The 18,075-nt window shown below is 33.6% G+C and overlaps 1 protein-coding gene across 1 annotated transcript in view; it reads left to right on the top strand.

The window, feature by feature from the left end:
• The window catches only part of KIF11 (kinesin family member 11), a 40,122-nt gene extending 22,955 nt beyond the window's left edge, over nt 1-17,167 (top strand). Inside the window, exons 15-22 of the mRNA XM_006925947.3 lie at nt 1,249-1,374; nt 1,864-2,022; nt 4,132-4,238; nt 9,621-9,900; nt 11,646-11,868; nt 13,055-13,206; nt 13,885-14,001; nt 15,864-17,167. Coding sequence (XP_006926009.1) covers nt 1,249-1,374; nt 1,864-2,022; nt 4,132-4,238; nt 9,621-9,900; nt 11,646-11,868; nt 13,055-13,206; nt 13,885-14,001; nt 15,864-15,995 — 1,296 coding nt within the window. The 3' untranslated portion in view covers nt 15,996-17,167. The remainder of the gene's footprint in view (nt 1-1,248; nt 1,375-1,863; nt 2,023-4,131; nt 4,239-9,620; nt 9,901-11,645; nt 11,869-13,054; nt 13,207-13,884; nt 14,002-15,863) is intronic.
• The last annotated feature ends 908 nt before the right edge of the window (nt 17,168-18,075 follow it).

Below are 18,075 nucleotides of genomic sequence, written 5' to 3'. Positions count from 1 at the left end.
CCCCATCCAGAGAGGGACATTATTAAGTGGTTAATTTTAAAACTACAGTAACATAGAAAAATGTGCAAGAAAAAATAATATAGAATTCTAGAAGCACATTTAATCGTTTGCGGGGTTAGATCTGTGTGATCAAGTCTTTCTTGGTCTTAACTGTAAGGCTCTTTTTCATAGTTCTACAGAAGTCACTCATTATATTTATTACCTCTTCCATACCTGATTTGCGTATATTCTTTATTTTATAATTGTATAATTTGTCTAGGAAGCTTTTGACCAGGTCACTTACTTTGTTTTCTTCTTTGTTCAGCCTCTCTGCCTCCCATTTTGAGTTTAATAATATTTGATGAACATTTTCCAAGTAGATACTATAAATGTTAGCTAATACTCTCCCTAGATTCGGTGCTTGTATGACTCTATTTGATAGATTTCTTCAATCATCCAGTTAAAAGATACTCTGATTACTAACTTTTTGGAAATTGATTCATTCACTAAATGATAATCTGTATTTATTGATGTCTTCCTGCCAAGTTATTTACCAAGTTAGAAGCATTGCTTGAGTCAGAGATGACTGCTGCTCCCACAGAATGAATTAAAATTAGTGTAATAGCTCCTTTGCGAATGAATACCAGTAGCCTTTTCTTTTAAATATTTACTATTAATTTCTGTTATCGTTCTTCACACTTGCCCTAGTGAAAGGAGCTTGGGTCAGAATTTTTTTTCCTTTTTATAAAAATTCTCAGCCTTCAGTACATTTCCAGCTTCCCATATACCTTGACAAGAGTCTTCACAAGGTCTTCTGATATAGTAGGATATAAGTCATGAGGTCTTCAAAGTTAAATATCTCCAGCCTAGAGCCTACTTTTGAAAGCTATTTGATCTCAGCCTTTTTGACTAGTAACTTAAACCTGTTTTTATTTTGTTAAGATGTAGTGGTAGGTTTTCAAATTTTTCCTTTGTTGGCAATACTGAAATCTTACCAAATGACTCATTTTTTCCTCTTCTGACTTTTGTTGCATTAAACATTTAGGAATCTATTGTACACTAAGTGACCATTTAATTACTATAGGAAGGATTAAGTGACATGTAGACTATAAACTCTAATAACAAATAGGCTCTAAAGAATAAAGATTAGATACTTAGAATTTTGATATACATGTATTTAGTTAACAGAGTATTTAGGATATTTAACCAGCCAAGTTTATGAAAGCGAAAATATTATTTTTAAAGATGTTTGTTTATTTTTAAAACCAGAATATACTTAAGACCGACCTTCTAAGTTCTCTGGAAACAATTTTATCCCCCACTGTGGTGTCTATAGTGAAAATCAATAGTCGACTAAAGCATATTTTCAAGACTTCATTGACAGTGGCTAATAAGGTAACAAATGTTTTGTTATCTCGAAATCAAATCGTTATTTAAGAAAAAAGCTATCTGCGGCCATACCTGGAGATTTATCTACATGCAAAACTCATGGGGTATGAGAAGGAATCTGGAGGAGGGAGAGAGAGGATGCTCTCAGCCACTAATGTAGTCAGCAGAATCATGGCTAAGAAAAATGAGAGGGAATGATCAAGATGAATGTTTTAAGTTTACAGAGTAACATATAGCATGCTATCATAGGGTGGGTGAGGAATATACACATATAAATGTATATACTCATGCATGTATATCTGCCTAAATATGCATACAATGTCTCTGGAAGTGTTTAAAAATAGCGCAATAGGTGGGAGTGTAACTGGGGTCCTAGGGGCGAGAAAAAGGGACTTTGCATCATACTGTTTCTACCTTTTATATGTTGCATGTATTCAAAAAATAAAAACAAACAATTTTTTTTAATTAAAAAAATAATTTTTTTTTTGTTTAAAGATAGAAGATCAGAAAGAGGAAATGGATGGCTTTCTCGGTACACTGTGTAACAATCTACATGAACTACAGGAAAATACGGTTTCTTCCTTGGCCGAATCACAGAAGCTGTGTGAAAACTTAACTGAGGAACTGAAGAAAATAAAGAAAATCCATTCACAGGTATCTTATTTAGGTGGTTTGGGAAGTGTAAAAAGAAAGTTTTATGATCTTGACCATCCCTGTTATATAATCTGAATGCTATATAACTAATTTAAAACCCTGAAAATACCATGTCCCTGTTGCTTACAACAGTAATCAATGTAAAATGATTGAGAATACTTTTCTTGATCAGTTAAAATTAGAGGATTTGCTACATGTAGAAACCTATGCTGAAGCACAGTAAGACAAACAAGACAGTACTTTCTTCACAGCAAGATGTACAGTGACACTGGAGAAATATTCTTTTGGGAGTACAATTAGAAGAAAGTGGTTATAGCATTGTAAATGAACATGTATCTACATTTTAACTTGATAAATTGTTTTTTTCTAGGATAACATGGATAGTTACTCTTATAAACTATGCCCTGCTTTCCTCCATTTCTGTCTCATCGATGGCAGACATTTAAATTATAAATGAATATAATTCTTAATTGTTATTGATTGATTATAAATGTCATTCGTGACTTATCTTCCTCAGTATATGAGCCTTTAAACCAAAACCAAAACTTCAAACCAGGAAAGTCATAATCTATATCAGAACTATGAAAAAGAACTAGTATTCTTAAGGCCTTAGTAATGAATGTCTAAAGTTTTATTAAATGAGGCTGTTACTATGTGACAGAACTCTCTGGTCAGTAAAACTATTGACATAATTTAGTGGGTAGTAAATGATTCTTTTGGAGAGGAAAGTGAGGGAAAGGGAACTTGTATCCATGTCATCAAAAATGAGAAGAGGAACTCTTCCAAGATTTTTAGGTAAGAATTAAAGCAACTTTAAAATAAGGTTATTTATTTTCCTGATAGGCATGAAACTTGTCATTTATTGAGCAACTCATGTGTTTATTCCTCCCACCATTATAGATACAGGTTTTATTACTAGCCCAGTTTTCTAATGAGGAAACTGAGGCTTCACAAACATCTAACAGTATTTAGAACATCTTATAGTGGTGGTGGTGATTATACTGCCTGAAAGGCAACCATTTTTGAGGGGCTCTCCTGTATTTATTTCTAGAATATATTCTTGCAATTGGAAATAGCAATTTCTCAAACTTCTGCATAGGGTATTTATTTTAAACCTGTCTAGAAATTTTTAGGTATATATTGTAAGGTAGATGAGCTTTTTATAAATTAGCTGTTTTGAAATGTTTAAAATTGGTAATCAATAGCTTAAAAACAAAACACCTATGATCTGAAAGTATTTTAGAATGTATGGTTTGATTTTCTGGTTTTAAGGAAGCAAGTTTACTAAGTGAACTATTTCTTAGATTTTCTAGAACTTGGAGTTAGCACTAACAAAACAATTATGTCAAACTCTGAATACCTGTTTACACGCAGATAGATCTAATTATACCTGCATTTCCCTCTACTCTGAGACTAGTAAAAATACAGACTTTATTGATACTAGAAGTGTTAGATATGTATTGTGAGCTGATATTTTATTCAAAGAAGTTGCCCAAGTAATGGACTGAACAGTATAAGAATGCTGGGTGCATTTTCAGCTCTTCCTTGGTCTTTAGTGTAGCGTCTTCATTTTGCAGTGTAAGTCTCTAGTATGTGTATGCCTGTAAGAGCTTGTTTATAAAGATGACAAGTATAAGCAAAGATTAAACTCTATTTACATTTTATTAATATGATCCAACTAAATTCTATAAAATGTTTCTGCTCCAGTAATTGATAATGATTTGGGGCTGCTTGACCCATGAGATTATTAGCATTACTTTTCCTTTCTGGTAGTGTTATCATTTAAGAAATTTGTTGTGTATATCTGTCAAAGTGGTCCTCAAACACAATGAGACATTTTGGTATGTTTGGTTAGTTTACAGGTATGCTGAAAGTAATTTGTTAAAATAACAAACTCACTAATTATTTACTTTTTTAAAAAATCCCATGATATTATTTTTTTAATATCACCTCTGCTGCTTCCCTCTATGGGGGAGAGGTGGAGCTAAAGATCTTTTATTAGCAATTTGTATAATTTTCACTTATGGGACAATAATTCGTGTCAATATAGAAAGAAATCTTCAAATGTCATAATTTCAGTCTCTTCCTCTCTTCACACCTTTCTTACAGGAACTTTGCCAGTTAATCAATCTTTGGGGAGAGAGATTCTGTGCTTTGGAGGAAAAGTGTGAAAACATCCAGAAACCACTTAATAGTGTCCAAGAAAATACAGAGCAGTAAGCTGTTTTTAAATTCTATTTAACTTTTCTCTGCCTGAAATTTTTTCAGAATAAAAAGCTTCAAATAGCATAAAAACAATCAACCCAGTTTCTCGTTTAACATTTTATTATGTTTGCTTTATCATTCTCATTCTTTCTCACTTTCCCCCTCCAATATTATATATTTATTTTTTTCTGCATTAGCTATGAATAAGTTATAGCTGTAATGCCCACTTTCCCCTAAATACTTCAGTGTGTACTTAAAGCAAGGATATTCTCTTATATAACCATAGTACAGTTATTTTAAATCAGAAGATTACTATTGATAACTTCTGTTATCTAATATACATACCTAATTCAAATTTTGCCAATTGTCTCATTAATGTTCCTTATAGGAAAAGAAAAAGATTTTCTCCTGGTCCAAGATTTAATCCATGATCACACATTGCATTTGTCATGCCTTCAGTCTCGTTTCATCTGGAGCAGTATTTGTCTTTCATGACCTTTCCTTTTTTTCAAGAGTATAGAATATTTAGAACAGTGTCTCTCAGTTGTGGTCGGCCTTCATGATTAGTTGCAGTTGTCAAGAGTACCACAAAAGTGATGTGTTCTCAGTGAATCTCGGGTATCAAGAGGTACATGATATTTGTCTCATAATTGGTGATTTTTTAACTTTGATAACTTGGTTACAGTGTTATCCTCCAGATTTCTGCACTGTAAAGTTACTCTTTTTCTTTGCAATTAATAAAGAATTTATGGGGAGATACTTTGAAACTATATACGTATCCCATTCATCTTAGCATTTATTGATGTACATGTCTGAAACAATTACAATGGTAGTGGTTGTCAAATGATCTTTTTTCTAATTCCATCATTTCTTCTACATTTGTTAGTTGGCATTCTACTGAGAGAAGAGGTTTTCGTTTCCCTTCCCATTTATTCTTACTCATTTGTTTATGTTAGCATGTACTCATGGATTCTTTTGTCCTCTGGGTTATTTCGATGCCAGTTATCCCAGTTTTGACTAGTGTAGGCCTCTTCAAGTTAGCTCCTGTGTCCTTTTGATATGACCTATCATTTTTGAGCATTTTCTTACTTTCTGGTGTAGGAAGATGTTCCAGGCTCATCTTACACTCTCTCAGCCTCAGCTCTGAAATCATACTAATAGAAACCAAGATCAGAGCACTAGGTGTGCTCATTGCTACTAGGGTGTCCTTTCTTCTAGTCTTCCCAGGTGGACACAGCTAGAAGTGTGTACATGCATATAAATATCTTTCTATTCCATATTTATGCTCCTTTTTCAGACAGTGAGAAACCTGGATCTCGTCCATAATATACTTATTTGCTCAATTTTAAAATACACATTAAGTAATTTCACAAATTTCTGACCCATACTGGTAATGAAATATATACTTACTAATTAGAACAGGGTTCGGCAAACTATGGCTGGTGGGCTAGATGCCTGTTTTTGCAAATAATTTTATTGGACACAGACATTCGTATTTGTTACATGTTGCCTTTGGCTATCTTTGGCTATCTTTTCACTGCAAAAGTACATCACTATATAGACTTAAAGACTATATAGCCTTTAAGTCTAAAATATTAGTTCTTTAGACTTCTGAGAAAAAGTTTGCCGATTCTTGCATTAGAGTTTAATGTTGCTTCATAGCCTCATTGCTTGCCAGTCTCACTTACCATATATTCTAGTTAGACTTATTTTTTCTTTTAGAGGTTTTATAATTTTATGTAAGACTTAAATCCATGACTCATTTTGAGTTTTTTGTATAAGGTGTGAGGTTCGTCAGGGTTCAGTTTTTTACCTGTGGATATTCTAAACTCATGAAGAGAAGGATTTTCTATTATATTTACCCCTATTTTTTCCCTTTAAATTGTTTCTACCTGAAGTTACAAGCTTCCTTCTGTTGGTAAACTTCCTTTAGTCTTTAAGGGTAGGTCTGCTGGCCACGAATTCTGTTTTCCTTTGTCTGAGAAAGTCTGGATTTTCCAACTTATTCCTAAAAGATACTTACATTGGATATAGAATTCAGGGTTGAGATTTCTTTTCTTTCAGCACCTGGAATACATTGTTCCATTTCCTTTTGGCCTCCATGAGAAATCCTCTGTCATTTGAATAATTGTTCCCCAATGAGCAATTTCTCTGTAGCTGCTTTTAAGATTCTCTTTCTTCGTCTTTAGTTTTTAGATGTTTGATTATAGGTTTGCTCAGCTTCTTAAATCTATAGACTTAATGGCTTTACCAAACTTACCTTTCACCAAATTTTCATCTGTTATTTTGAACATTATTTGAACCTGTACCCTTTCTCCTCTGCTTCTAGGACTTTGATGACACAAATGCTAGATCTTTTATTATGGTCATAGGTTTCTGAGGATATAGATATATAGTCTCTTTTTGTTGTTGTTCAGAGAGAGTATTTTATGATCTGTCTTCACGTTCACTGATTCTTTCTGTCATCTCTAACCTATTGATGAATCCGTTCAATGAGGTGTTTTATTTGTTATTTTTCAGTTTTATAATTCTTCTATTTGCTAAAGTTTTTTTTCTAGAAGTGTTTTAATTGTTCATTGAAACATTTTTATGATAGCTGCTTTAACATTTTTGCCAGATAATTCTACCATTTGAATTCTTTCAACATTGGCACCCATTATCTTTTTCATTAAAGTTGTTTCTTCCAGAGTGGTTTTGACTGTATCTTGAACATTTTGGTTATGTTAGGAGATTCAGAATTCTACTTAAGTATTGTTTTTTAGCAGGCATTCCCTCTGTTTAGGTTTAGCATGCAGGTTCTGGACCACTTTTGTGGGTTGTGGTTCCAATGACTAATTTTTAGAGCTCTTGCAGTATTATTCGTAGGCTACCCATGTGAGAAAAATGTGTTCTGCTTGATGGGTGAGGTGTTCTAAGCATGTCAGTTAGGTCTAACTTACTGGGAGAGGGATGTCGAAATCTCCATCTAAAATTGTAGATTTCTCTATTTCTCTTATTATTTCTATCAGTTTTTGCCTTATATATAATATTTCATTGTTTGATGCATACACATTAAGGGTTGCTATATTTTGGAGAACTGACTCCTTTATCATTATGTAATGTTCTTTTTTATACCCAATAATCTTCCTTGCTCTAAGTCCACTTTGTGTGAAATTAATGTAAGCACTTCAGCTTTCCTTTGATTGTTATTTACATTATGTAAATGTAATGGCCTAAGTTCTTATATTTAAAGTGGATTTTTGGCCTAAGTTCTTATATTTAAAGTGGATTTCTTATAAACAACATATAATTGAGTTGCTTTTTCATCACATTTAACACTGTGCGACTTTTAACTGGTGTGTTTAGACCATTTGTATTTAAAATATTAATATAGTTGGATTAAAATCTACCATTTGGCTATTTTCTGTTTGTTGCATCATTTGTGCCTTGTTTCCATTTTTCTGTTACTAATTTAAGTTGAGCATTTTTATGTTTTCATTGATCTCTTCCATTGACTTATCAGTTATACTTTTAAAATTAATTTTAAGTGGTTTTTCTAGGATTAATAATCATTTTAAATAATTTTAACCCACCTTCAAATAATTTGCTGTTTCACGTGTAATGAAAGGGCCTTCGAACAGTATATTCCCAATTTCTCCTTCCCATCTCTTATGCACTGTTTTTATATATTTTCCTTTTACATCTGCTACATACACCCAATACATTGTTATTCTTGATTGCTCTATTTTCTTTTTTAATATGGCTACTAGAAACTTTTATTTTTTTAATTTTTCTTTTCTTTTAATTTTATTAATGGGGTGACATCGGTTAATAAGATTATGTAAGTTTCAATTTTACAATTCTATAATACATTTGTATATTACATTGTGTGCTCACCACCCAAAGTCAGGTCTCCTTCCGTCACTATATATTTGACCCCCTTTCTCCTCTTCAGCCTCCCCCCACTCTCCTTCCCCTCTGATACTTACCATATTGTTGTCTGTGTCTATGAGTTTATTTTGCTTGTTTGTTGCTTTCTAAAAGTTTTTAGATTGCCAATGTGACTCACTTTATATTTCTATTGAACAGTTCTACTCTAGAATTCTGGCTATCACCTATCTTACTACTCAGTTTCTTTCATCTTTTTTTCAGTCCTGTTGTTGGTTCTGTTCATTATTTCATGTTCCATTCTGAACTCTTATTTCTAGAATCTGAATCTAGAAAGTGTTTCCAAATTTTTTATTTCTAGTGTCTAGACTTAAGGATTTCTGGCTTCTGTAGCTTTGATGGGAATAATAGAGGACGATTGAAATGAGAAGGGAATGATGATATACTTTCTTTAAGGCCTAGGCAAGTCATTTTTCCTGTCTTCCAGTGTCTATACCACTGTTTCTCAAAGTGTGGTCCAGGAACCCTGCAAAATAATTAGTCAGGAGTAGGGCCCAGTAATCTAGGAGAGGTGTACTGAAGTTGGAGACCCACTACCTTTAGCGTTTATTGTCATAGTTTGTAGTCACTTATAAATAAATTTCATCTTCCTATTAGTTTGTGATTCCTTGAGGGACTGGATTTGTGTTGATAGCCTCCAAACTTACTGCTTAAATTTTTTTTTCAATCATTTCCACTTAATCTGTAGTTGAACTTTAGTTTTCAACACATTTGTTTCCCCACTTGGTTTACTCACATGGTGTACCATGTAGTGGTAATAGAGGGTAACTTTCATTTTCCAAAGTTAAATTCTTTGGTTCTGTACGATGACTTTGAACACTTATTGGAAACCTTACTCAGAGAAGAAAGCCACCAAGGAATTTTAAATATTCTAACTGACATTAGTTTTATATCAAGGTTATGTTTCTGTGTACCATGTATGCTATATATATAGTTTATCACACACCAATATCATTTCCTTTCATTATTAGAAAGCTTTATAGTTGACTTTTTGTTTTATAAGATTATAATTTTTATGATTTATTGTATGTCATAGACCAGGCAAAACTGCTTAAGAACAGAATGACTGATTGTGGACAGTTTAGGGACTAGACTAGAGGCTGTATGAGATTATGTAACATAACCTAATAGGTATAAAATATGTAGACAGATTTCATTTTAATAACTGTATGATTAATATTACAAAAAGTGCAAGGTAAAGCATCCTGTGGAGTAGGGCCGAGAAAGACTTTATTAGAAAAGACATTTTCAGAGGTCATTTAAAGGCAGATGTGATATCAGTCTGCTGTGAAAAGACACTGGCCAAAGCATCCCTTCTCAGTGAGGAAGAAAATTGAGAACATGGGTTCTGGAGCCAGACTGCCTGGGTTCAAATGTGCCATTTTTGAGCTGCGTGATCTCAGATAAGTTGTGTATCCTTTGAGTCTAGTTTTCCATTTTAACAATGTTATTCTCTTTTCCTATAGGAAATCTAAGGATATAATCAGCAAAACAACTTCTTACAGTACAAAATTTTGTGCTGATTCTGATGACTTGTCACGAGAACTCAGACATTTTAACCAAGAAGGTACACAATTGGTTGAAGAGTCTGCAAAACACTGTGATAAGCTCAATAGCGACCTTGAAATAATATCTCAAGAAACCAAACAGAGATGCGAGGCTCTGAACACAAGCACACTTTGTTTTTCTGAACAGTGGGTATCTTGCTTGAATAAAAGGGAAGAGGAAATTCAGAACTTATTGGAGGTAATAATTTCTAACTGGAACCTACTTTGGGGAAAATAGTGATAATTAGAAAATTAAATATTCTTGTCTAACAATTGATTTCAAAACAAATGACACTTTAAAATATAATGAATGACTTAGACCTTTAAATATAGTAGTTGATATGCTTATGCATGATCTTGTTTCATGTATATTGTCTCCTAGATCTCAAATTTATTTAACACTTATCTGTTCAGTACCTACCCTTGGGTTTTGACTTGTTAGTTCCTTTAGTTAAGGGCACTCTGTCTTTTGATATATAATACCTCTCACTTATATATACTTTTTACTTTTCATCAGTACCTTCAAATATGTTATTGCTTTAAGATTTAGGCTGTTGTTCTGGTTGATTAAAGAATACTTGATAGGATTGTGGGTTTGCTTGAACTTAACATGTGCACGAACCCTTTATAAGCTATTTTCACTAAAAAGAACCAGGGCTAATAGAGAAATAGCTGATTTCAGATTTGAGGGAGGAAATGTACCAGATGAGCCCAGAAATCTTGTCATACCAGACAGTAAGGAAGCTATTAAAGATTAGTGGAGTTGTATCAAAAAGACTTAGGAGCCAACCTGATGAAACTCCTTTGTTTAAAGATGGTATAATTTGAGCATCAAAAAGAATAATTGCTACAATAGAATAAAATACATCAAATATATTAAAACTCATGAATTCATAAAAATTTCATAGGTCTCCTTTGGATCTTGCTCGGGAAGCAATGCATTATTCTGAAAACTGGTATTTAAAGGGAAATGATTGACTATCCATTTGTCTTTCTCAAAAGAATTCTATTTTGGTTTAGCAGGGTAATGGATGAAGAAAAAAGTTTAGGCAACCACACCCAAACCCACTAATTAATTTTAACGTAAGACAACCAAGCATGTGTTTTTGGCACATATTCTTGACAAAAAATTAAACCTAATTTTAATTTAGGTCAAACTTTTGGATCTAACTAGTTTGTAGAAAATACAGAGGGCAGATGAACATACAAAAATACAGCATAGAAATGCAGTTGACCAACTTAGGAATTTGAGATATTCAGTGGAGCAATACTTGGTTTCTTCAACAACAGAAATTTTTTTTCAAGGAGAAAAATATGAGGAAGGATAAACCTATATCAAAAGATTGTTAAGACTAGAGGCCTTAAGTCCTAGTTTGCCTGAGGTAGTCCTTATTTACAACTGTTGTACTGGGATAATTATTATTAAGAATGGCCCTTTTCACTCTGAAAAGTATCCCAGTTTAGAATGACAAATTATATAGTTATCCACTTAAGACATATCAACCAAATCAAATGATAAATTCTGGCTCAAACAAACCAGTTGTGAAAAACACTTGACAACTGGTGAAATTTGAACACTGATTTAGACATTTGATATAAAGAAATCAGTGTTAATTTTTTTTGATGTAAGTATAGTCTTTAAAAAGCTCTTCTCTCTTAGGGATGTATGCTAAAGTAAATGGATGAAATGACACAGAATTTGCTTCAAAATAATCCTTCGGGGAGATGGAATAAATGGCTAATCTTGTTTGATCTATATCCCAGGTGTTGATAAACATTGGGGTTGGGTAGTAAATACAAGGGGGTTAATTATACTGTTCTACTTTTGCATTTGTTTTTAAAACTTTTATTATGGAAAATTTTAAGGTAAGGGGAAATGATATATTGAATAAAGCACTGACAGCTTTGATTTTAATAATGAAAGCTCATTTGCATCATTTACAGGTTGTAAACCAAGGTTGTAAGGCCTCAAGTTCAGAAATTACTGAAAAATTAAGTGGACACAAAGCAGCTAATGAGAACCAGTGTAACATTTTCCTTGGTCAGATAAATACTGATGAAGAAAAATTAATGGCACAAAATCTAGAACTTAATGAAACCGTAAAAATGGCTTTGACGAAGCTTAATTGCTTTCTACAACAGGATCTGAAACTGGATATCCCAACAGGTACTTTAAGAGGGAAATAAAATTGTTAAAATTTTTGAAGGTGAATTCAACCTCATACAGCGCCAGATGTTCAGAAAAACTAGGTTAGGTCCTGCCATTGCCTGATAGGAATTTACTGTCTTATGTAATCATCTCAAATGTGGAAAAATTGGAACCCTAAAATAGCTTTAATGAAGCATTAGATGTCATGATATACTCCTAGAAATTTGGACATCACAATTCAGCAAAACTTTATAATCAGGAACTGGCTTTGTTAAGAGAGGACATTTCAAAAACAAAAAACCAACTATCTATCTAGCACTGTTTGTAAAAGGACACTTTCATACAAAAAATAGTAGAGGAATATAATTAAATAAATCTAGTTTAATGCTAAGCTTACCACATTGTGTGTTTTCTTATATGTACATCTCATTTTGTCATGGGCTCTTAGATTGGCATTTATGAATCACTGTTTTGAGAGGTCAGAAGTTGCAAATATTAGTGTAGGCAATAATGATTCAGGGAAGCCTTAATGGAACAAGGTATAACAAGCTATTTAGCCCAGGATAAGTAACTAATTATTCATTGAATTGTGGTGATGATTGCACATCCTAGAAATTTACTAAAAAATCATTGAATAAATTTTGTTATGGAAATTATATCAAAAAGCTTTTTTTTATATATCAATCATCAAAGGAGTTGGTGCTAAAAAATTATTTATTTTTTCTCCCCCAAGAGTCCTATATTTATTGTCCACTTTTCAGTAAAATTAGGACTATAAATGTTAAACAGAAAGTCAAGCGTGCATGTAAATTAGGAGAGCATGAGCTCATTATAAAGGAATTTAACTGGTTACTGTTTAGCTGCCACAAAATTTACAGTGAAATGATTATCAATGTGGTCATGTTGGGAAAACCATACTCTTATTCCAATAATGTTGGCATTTCTCAGAACACTGCCTCCTTTTAGAGCCCACAACACAGCTTTTGTATATACTGTATTTCTGTTTAAGATTAGTTGTCAAGTTAGGAAATATTAGTTTTAAGCAATATATGCCTATCAGGTAACAAGACTGATTCTCATGTGTGCCAGTGGTTATATTTTGGGAACACAAAGATTCAATGGGAAGTATAAGTTCCAGCATTTTTAAAAAAAATCTTATTCCTATCCCACACTTTAATTTTTCTCACTTACATAACCACTAAAGGTACAACACCACAGAGGAAAAATTATTTATACCCATCAACACTGGTGAGAACTGAACCACGTGAAGAGCTCCTTGATCAGTTGAAAAGAAAACAGCCTGAGCTGTTAGTGATGCTAAGCTGTTCAGAATACAACAAAGAAGACAGCAGTCAGGTAAAATTTTTAAATTATAATTTTAGAACTGTCCCATAAACTCCTGATAACATTGACTTCATGTGAATAATTTTATTCTTCGCCCTTCGGTCCTACCCTGTATCATTAATAATAGTTGTCTGACCCTTCAACCTGGCCTTTCTTTTTATTATTAGACTAATGGATAGTAATGATATCTAATATATATATATGTTGTACATATTATAAGCAAGACACTGTTATAAGCACTTAACACATACATATTTACTCAGGTAAATCTCTTCAGCCCTCTGAGATAGATGCTAATACTGTCCCCGTTTTATAGATCAGTATCCTAAGAATCATATAGTCCCAAGTCACAAGGAGGGAGTTGGAATTAGAACCTAGACAAGCTCCACAATCTGTACTCTGGAGTATAGTGATTATAGAATAGTTGGGAAATCAAAAAGTAACAAAGAAAATTTTAAAACTGTAATTCCATTATTCTGAGATTACCACTTTCAACATTTTAATTATAGGTACTTCTCTATATGAAAACATAGTAGGTATTCAGTATTTTGTAGACTTTCTATTAATTTTATTGAGGTTTATCTTTTAAACAATAGATATTATGTTATTTTCAGAGGTGAAAACTGCCTTTACTTTTGGGAAGACTTTTAAGCCCTTGGACTTAATCACTCATCCATCTTCTTATTTTAGGACTCAGATGAAGAAAAGACAGTTTTGGAGCACACTATTGAAGAACCTCCAAGTCAAGAGCCATCTGTAGATGCTAGTGTATATTGTTCATCAAGTGGTGGGGTTCCATTTTTCCAGGTACCTGATTATATCCTGTCAGATAACTCTTCCACATCTGATATGAGTCGGTCATTTGCTATTCAGTTTAAAGACATTACTCTTGGTATGTGGAACAGCAAAACATTTTCAGTCATTCTTTTGGAAGGCCTTGTTAAATTAAGTTTTCTTATTTATATTATTTACACAAATATGATAATTGATCAGGGATTTTTTGTAGGATAAAGGTAAAATTTGACTTAATTTCCATCCTCAGTTGGTAATCTTCAAATATTTATCCTTTTTCTTCTTCCTCCATACTCAGAAGAGCTGCTGAGAGCAGTATTTCTCTTCACTCTACCTTTCACATGGAAGTCCTGGAGCCTATCTTTGCCCTTAATCAGACTTCGAAGGCTGTGAGGTTTAAAGGATTGAGAGACCAAAGGCCTCTTGGGTTATATTGGTGATCTCTTCTACCTGAGGCTTTGCCTCATGTTTCCTGAGCTCTTTACTGGCCTTGATCCTATACAGTTAAATTCTGTGACCTCCTCTACTCTCTTTTAAACACTGTTGGGAGTATGGAACTAAAAACTGCCTAGCATCTTTCCCTCTGTTTTGAAGACCTGACCTTGAAGTAAGGATTTCTTTACATAGGACATCAATGTCTCCATTTTTTAGTTGAAGTGCTGCTTCTGATATGTGTATGCTTGTACCTATCTTGAACAGACTTGGCGGTTCTTTCCACTAAGGTCTAAAGATTCTCCATCCTTAATTTCAGCTGTTAAAACTTAGCTCAAATTCTGTTAAATTCCTCTCTTAAGGCAATTTTATGCCCCAAATTCTTCCTATCTTTTACTTTATTCCTTACTATTAGAGAACTTTATATGTATTTCTTTTCTTTTTCTTCTGTCTTATAAAGTTAAGGAAAGGGAGAAAGCTAAGAAAAGAGAACCTTAGTGACTGCTTAATCATTGGAAATTCTGTCATTATTACTGTTTAAGGCATTTTGAAGGCCAGGCTTAGTGGTTCAGCTATGGCAAGGATGTCCTACAGTACCAGAAAATAGTTGGGATTGGATTTTAGACCTTCCGCTTAAGTCCGGTAATTATTTTTTCCCTGATAGCCATCTGATGTGGGAACATTTTCTGTGGTTAAAACTCTAAAGTAGGTTTATAATTTTTCTCAGCATTGATGACTGGGTCTGCAATGAATTGTCATCCATCTCTTAAAGCTCTATGGGCAAGTATGAGGATTCCAGTGAAATATAATTTCCAAGTGAGAAATATGAAATGTTTAAATAAAAGATAAAATACAGTTTTTTAAAAGTGTCTTGAGGTAGCCCATGTATGAGTCTCTGCTTAAAATAGAATTGCCTTTTTTGCATGATAGCAAATCTTTGTTTCCCTGCAGCAGGATTTCTTCACAGTAGCACTACGGACATTTTGAGCTGGATAATCCTTTGCTGTGGTGGTCTGTCCTGTGTCCTGTGTATTATATAATGTTTGGCAGCTTCCCTGGCTTCTACCTATTAGAAGCCAGTAGCACCCCCTAATTTTAACAACCAAAAATGTCTCCAGGCATTATGAAATATCCCCTGGGGGAGTGGGACAAAATGCTCCCTGTTGAGAACCACTGCCCTATAGTAAAATCTGTGATTATTCCTTGGAATATCATTGAGAAAATATTTCTTTCACCTCACTTCTTCCGTTGGTGGTAAAATGAAACAGGCATTCTTTTCTACTTGCCAGACAAATTGTTGGCTCAGATTTGTTTTGACCCTTTTCAGAATTTTCCACACTTAATTTCTTTCCTATAACCCAGAGAATTTTGAAAATACAATATTATAGCTAATATGTAGCAAATGTTACTTTATATTGATTTAATTTCTTCCTTTAAATCCACAGCATAAAAAATCACATGGAAAAGACAAAGAAAACAGAGGCATTAATCCAGTGGAGAGGTCTAAAGTGGAAGAAACTGCAGAGCAATCTGTTACAAAAAGCAGATTACCTCTACGAGCCCAGATAAATCTTTAGTTAACTTAAGGGCTGGCAATTTTATTTTTAAGAAAAATGAAAAAACTTGTAACCCCAGAACCGTGAGCCTTGTATATAGATTAAAAACAAATAGAAAATATCAAGGCAGTACTGTAAATTTAGTAGAATATAATACGTGTGCCCATTTTTCTGTCATCTCCGTAGTGTACTGTGTATTAAGTTGGGTTTCATTTGGGATTTGCATTAAGTATGCATTTCTAGCTTTTGATATAAGAGACGTTTCATAACATGAAAAACTTTATTCTTGTGTATTACTAAATTGCAAATGTGCAGAAGCTGCACTGTTCTGGGCTTGAACTCACGTAGGTCAATAGCACCAGTGCTCGGTCTTGGGAAGGGCCATCTATCTTCCTCCCTGTTTTGCTGTGATTGAATTATGTCTGTATTGCTTGCCTCCTTCCCTAGACTTCTCCATTCTGCCTTCTCAACTCACTTTCTCTCATTTTATTTGTCAACAAATCATTTGTAGAGCTACAAAATTGTAGCCATTCCTATTATGAGATAGCCAGAATTTTACTTAGATATCTTTAACACTTTTCTATGGTTATCTCTAAAATCACTGTCAACAATAAACATAACCCTAGAAGTTCCTTTCAGTATTTTAAATTTGTTTCCTCCTACATGTGAAAGCATTTCATACTTTTATAAGGCTAAGGCCTCACACATGAGCCCCTACAGAGTTCATAAAAAGCCAGCTTCTCCAGAGTATAGATTGTGCTTCTGAGAGAACTACCTAGACCTCTAATTAATGGCTGTGTGACCCCATTTTGAGGCCTGTGCCTTGTGCAGAAGGCCACGGTGGTTTAAGGGCTTTTTGAAGCTATTAATTATGACTATAATTTGTATTCTTTTGTTTACCTGATGAAACTTTTTATTGTTCTTTGTATATAATAAAATATGTATGTGTATATATATTTTTTTCTATTGAAATCTTAACCTTTAGAAGGGCTCTGACAATTTCGATCTGGCAACCAAATTTCTGGAAGTTGAGATGTTTCAGCCTGAAGACCCAGAACACTTAGAAGGAATACAATACTTATCCCTTATCCATGATTTTGCTTTTGCGGTGTCAGTTACCTAAAGGTAACCACGGTCTGAAAATATTAAATGGAAAATTCAAGAAATAAACAATTCATAAGTTTTAAATTGCACGCCGTTCTGAGTAGCATGGTGAAATCTTGCGCCGTCCTACTCTGTCCCACCTGGGATGTGAATCATCCCTTTGTCGCTACTGGCCTGGTCACTTAGTAGCCATCTCTGTAATCAGATTGACTGTTGCAGTATAGCAGTGCTCATGTTCAAGTAACCGTATTTTACTTAATGGCTTCAAAGTGCAAGAGTAGTGATGCTGGCTATTTGGATATGCCAAAGAGAAGTCATAAAGTGAATCCATTAAGTGAAAGGATAAAAGTTCTCGACATAAGGAAAGAAAAATAATCGTTATGTTGAAGTTGCTAAGATCTACAGTAAGAAAAATTTTCTATCCATAAAATTGTGAAAAAGGGAAAAGAAATTTGTGCTAGTTTTGCTGTCGTATCTCATAGTGCAAAAGTTACAGCTAGAGTGCATGAGAAGTGCTTATTTAAGATGGAAAAAGCATTAACTTTGTGGGTGGAAGACATGAATAGCAAGTAAGTTGTGCCAGAAAGCATTGAGCCTATATGAACACTTTAAGGAAACCTCTGAAATGAATGACATCAAGCCATTTGCTACAAATAAGGGATGGTTACATGTACATTCAGAAATAGGTTTGGACTGAAATATATAAAAATTACTGGAGAGGCTGCAACTGCTGATGAAGAAGGTACTGCCATATCTCTGGCTGAGTTGAAGATTAGGTTCAGTACAATGCACAGTTTAAGGCATCCATTGGGGGTTGTGAAGTATTTCCCTTGAAGATAAGGGGAGACTATTGTATGTGCAAAGAATAAATGTGCCCATGTCAAGTTAAGTGAATAAATTTAGAGAAGTTTGACTGATAGCTAAGTAAAACCAAACCCTTTTGGAGAATAAGAAAATGTGCTACTTTGAGGAATAAATTTATCTTGCACAAAGTATC

This window comes from Pteropus alecto, unplaced genomic scaffold, assembly GCF_000325575.1.
Source record: "Pteropus alecto unplaced genomic scaffold, ASM32557v1 scaffold88, whole genome shotgun sequence".
NCBI classification, from domain to species: Eukaryota; Metazoa; Chordata; class Mammalia; order Chiroptera; family Pteropodidae; genus Pteropus; species Pteropus alecto.
This window is presented reverse-complemented; position numbering and strand designations above follow the sequence as displayed.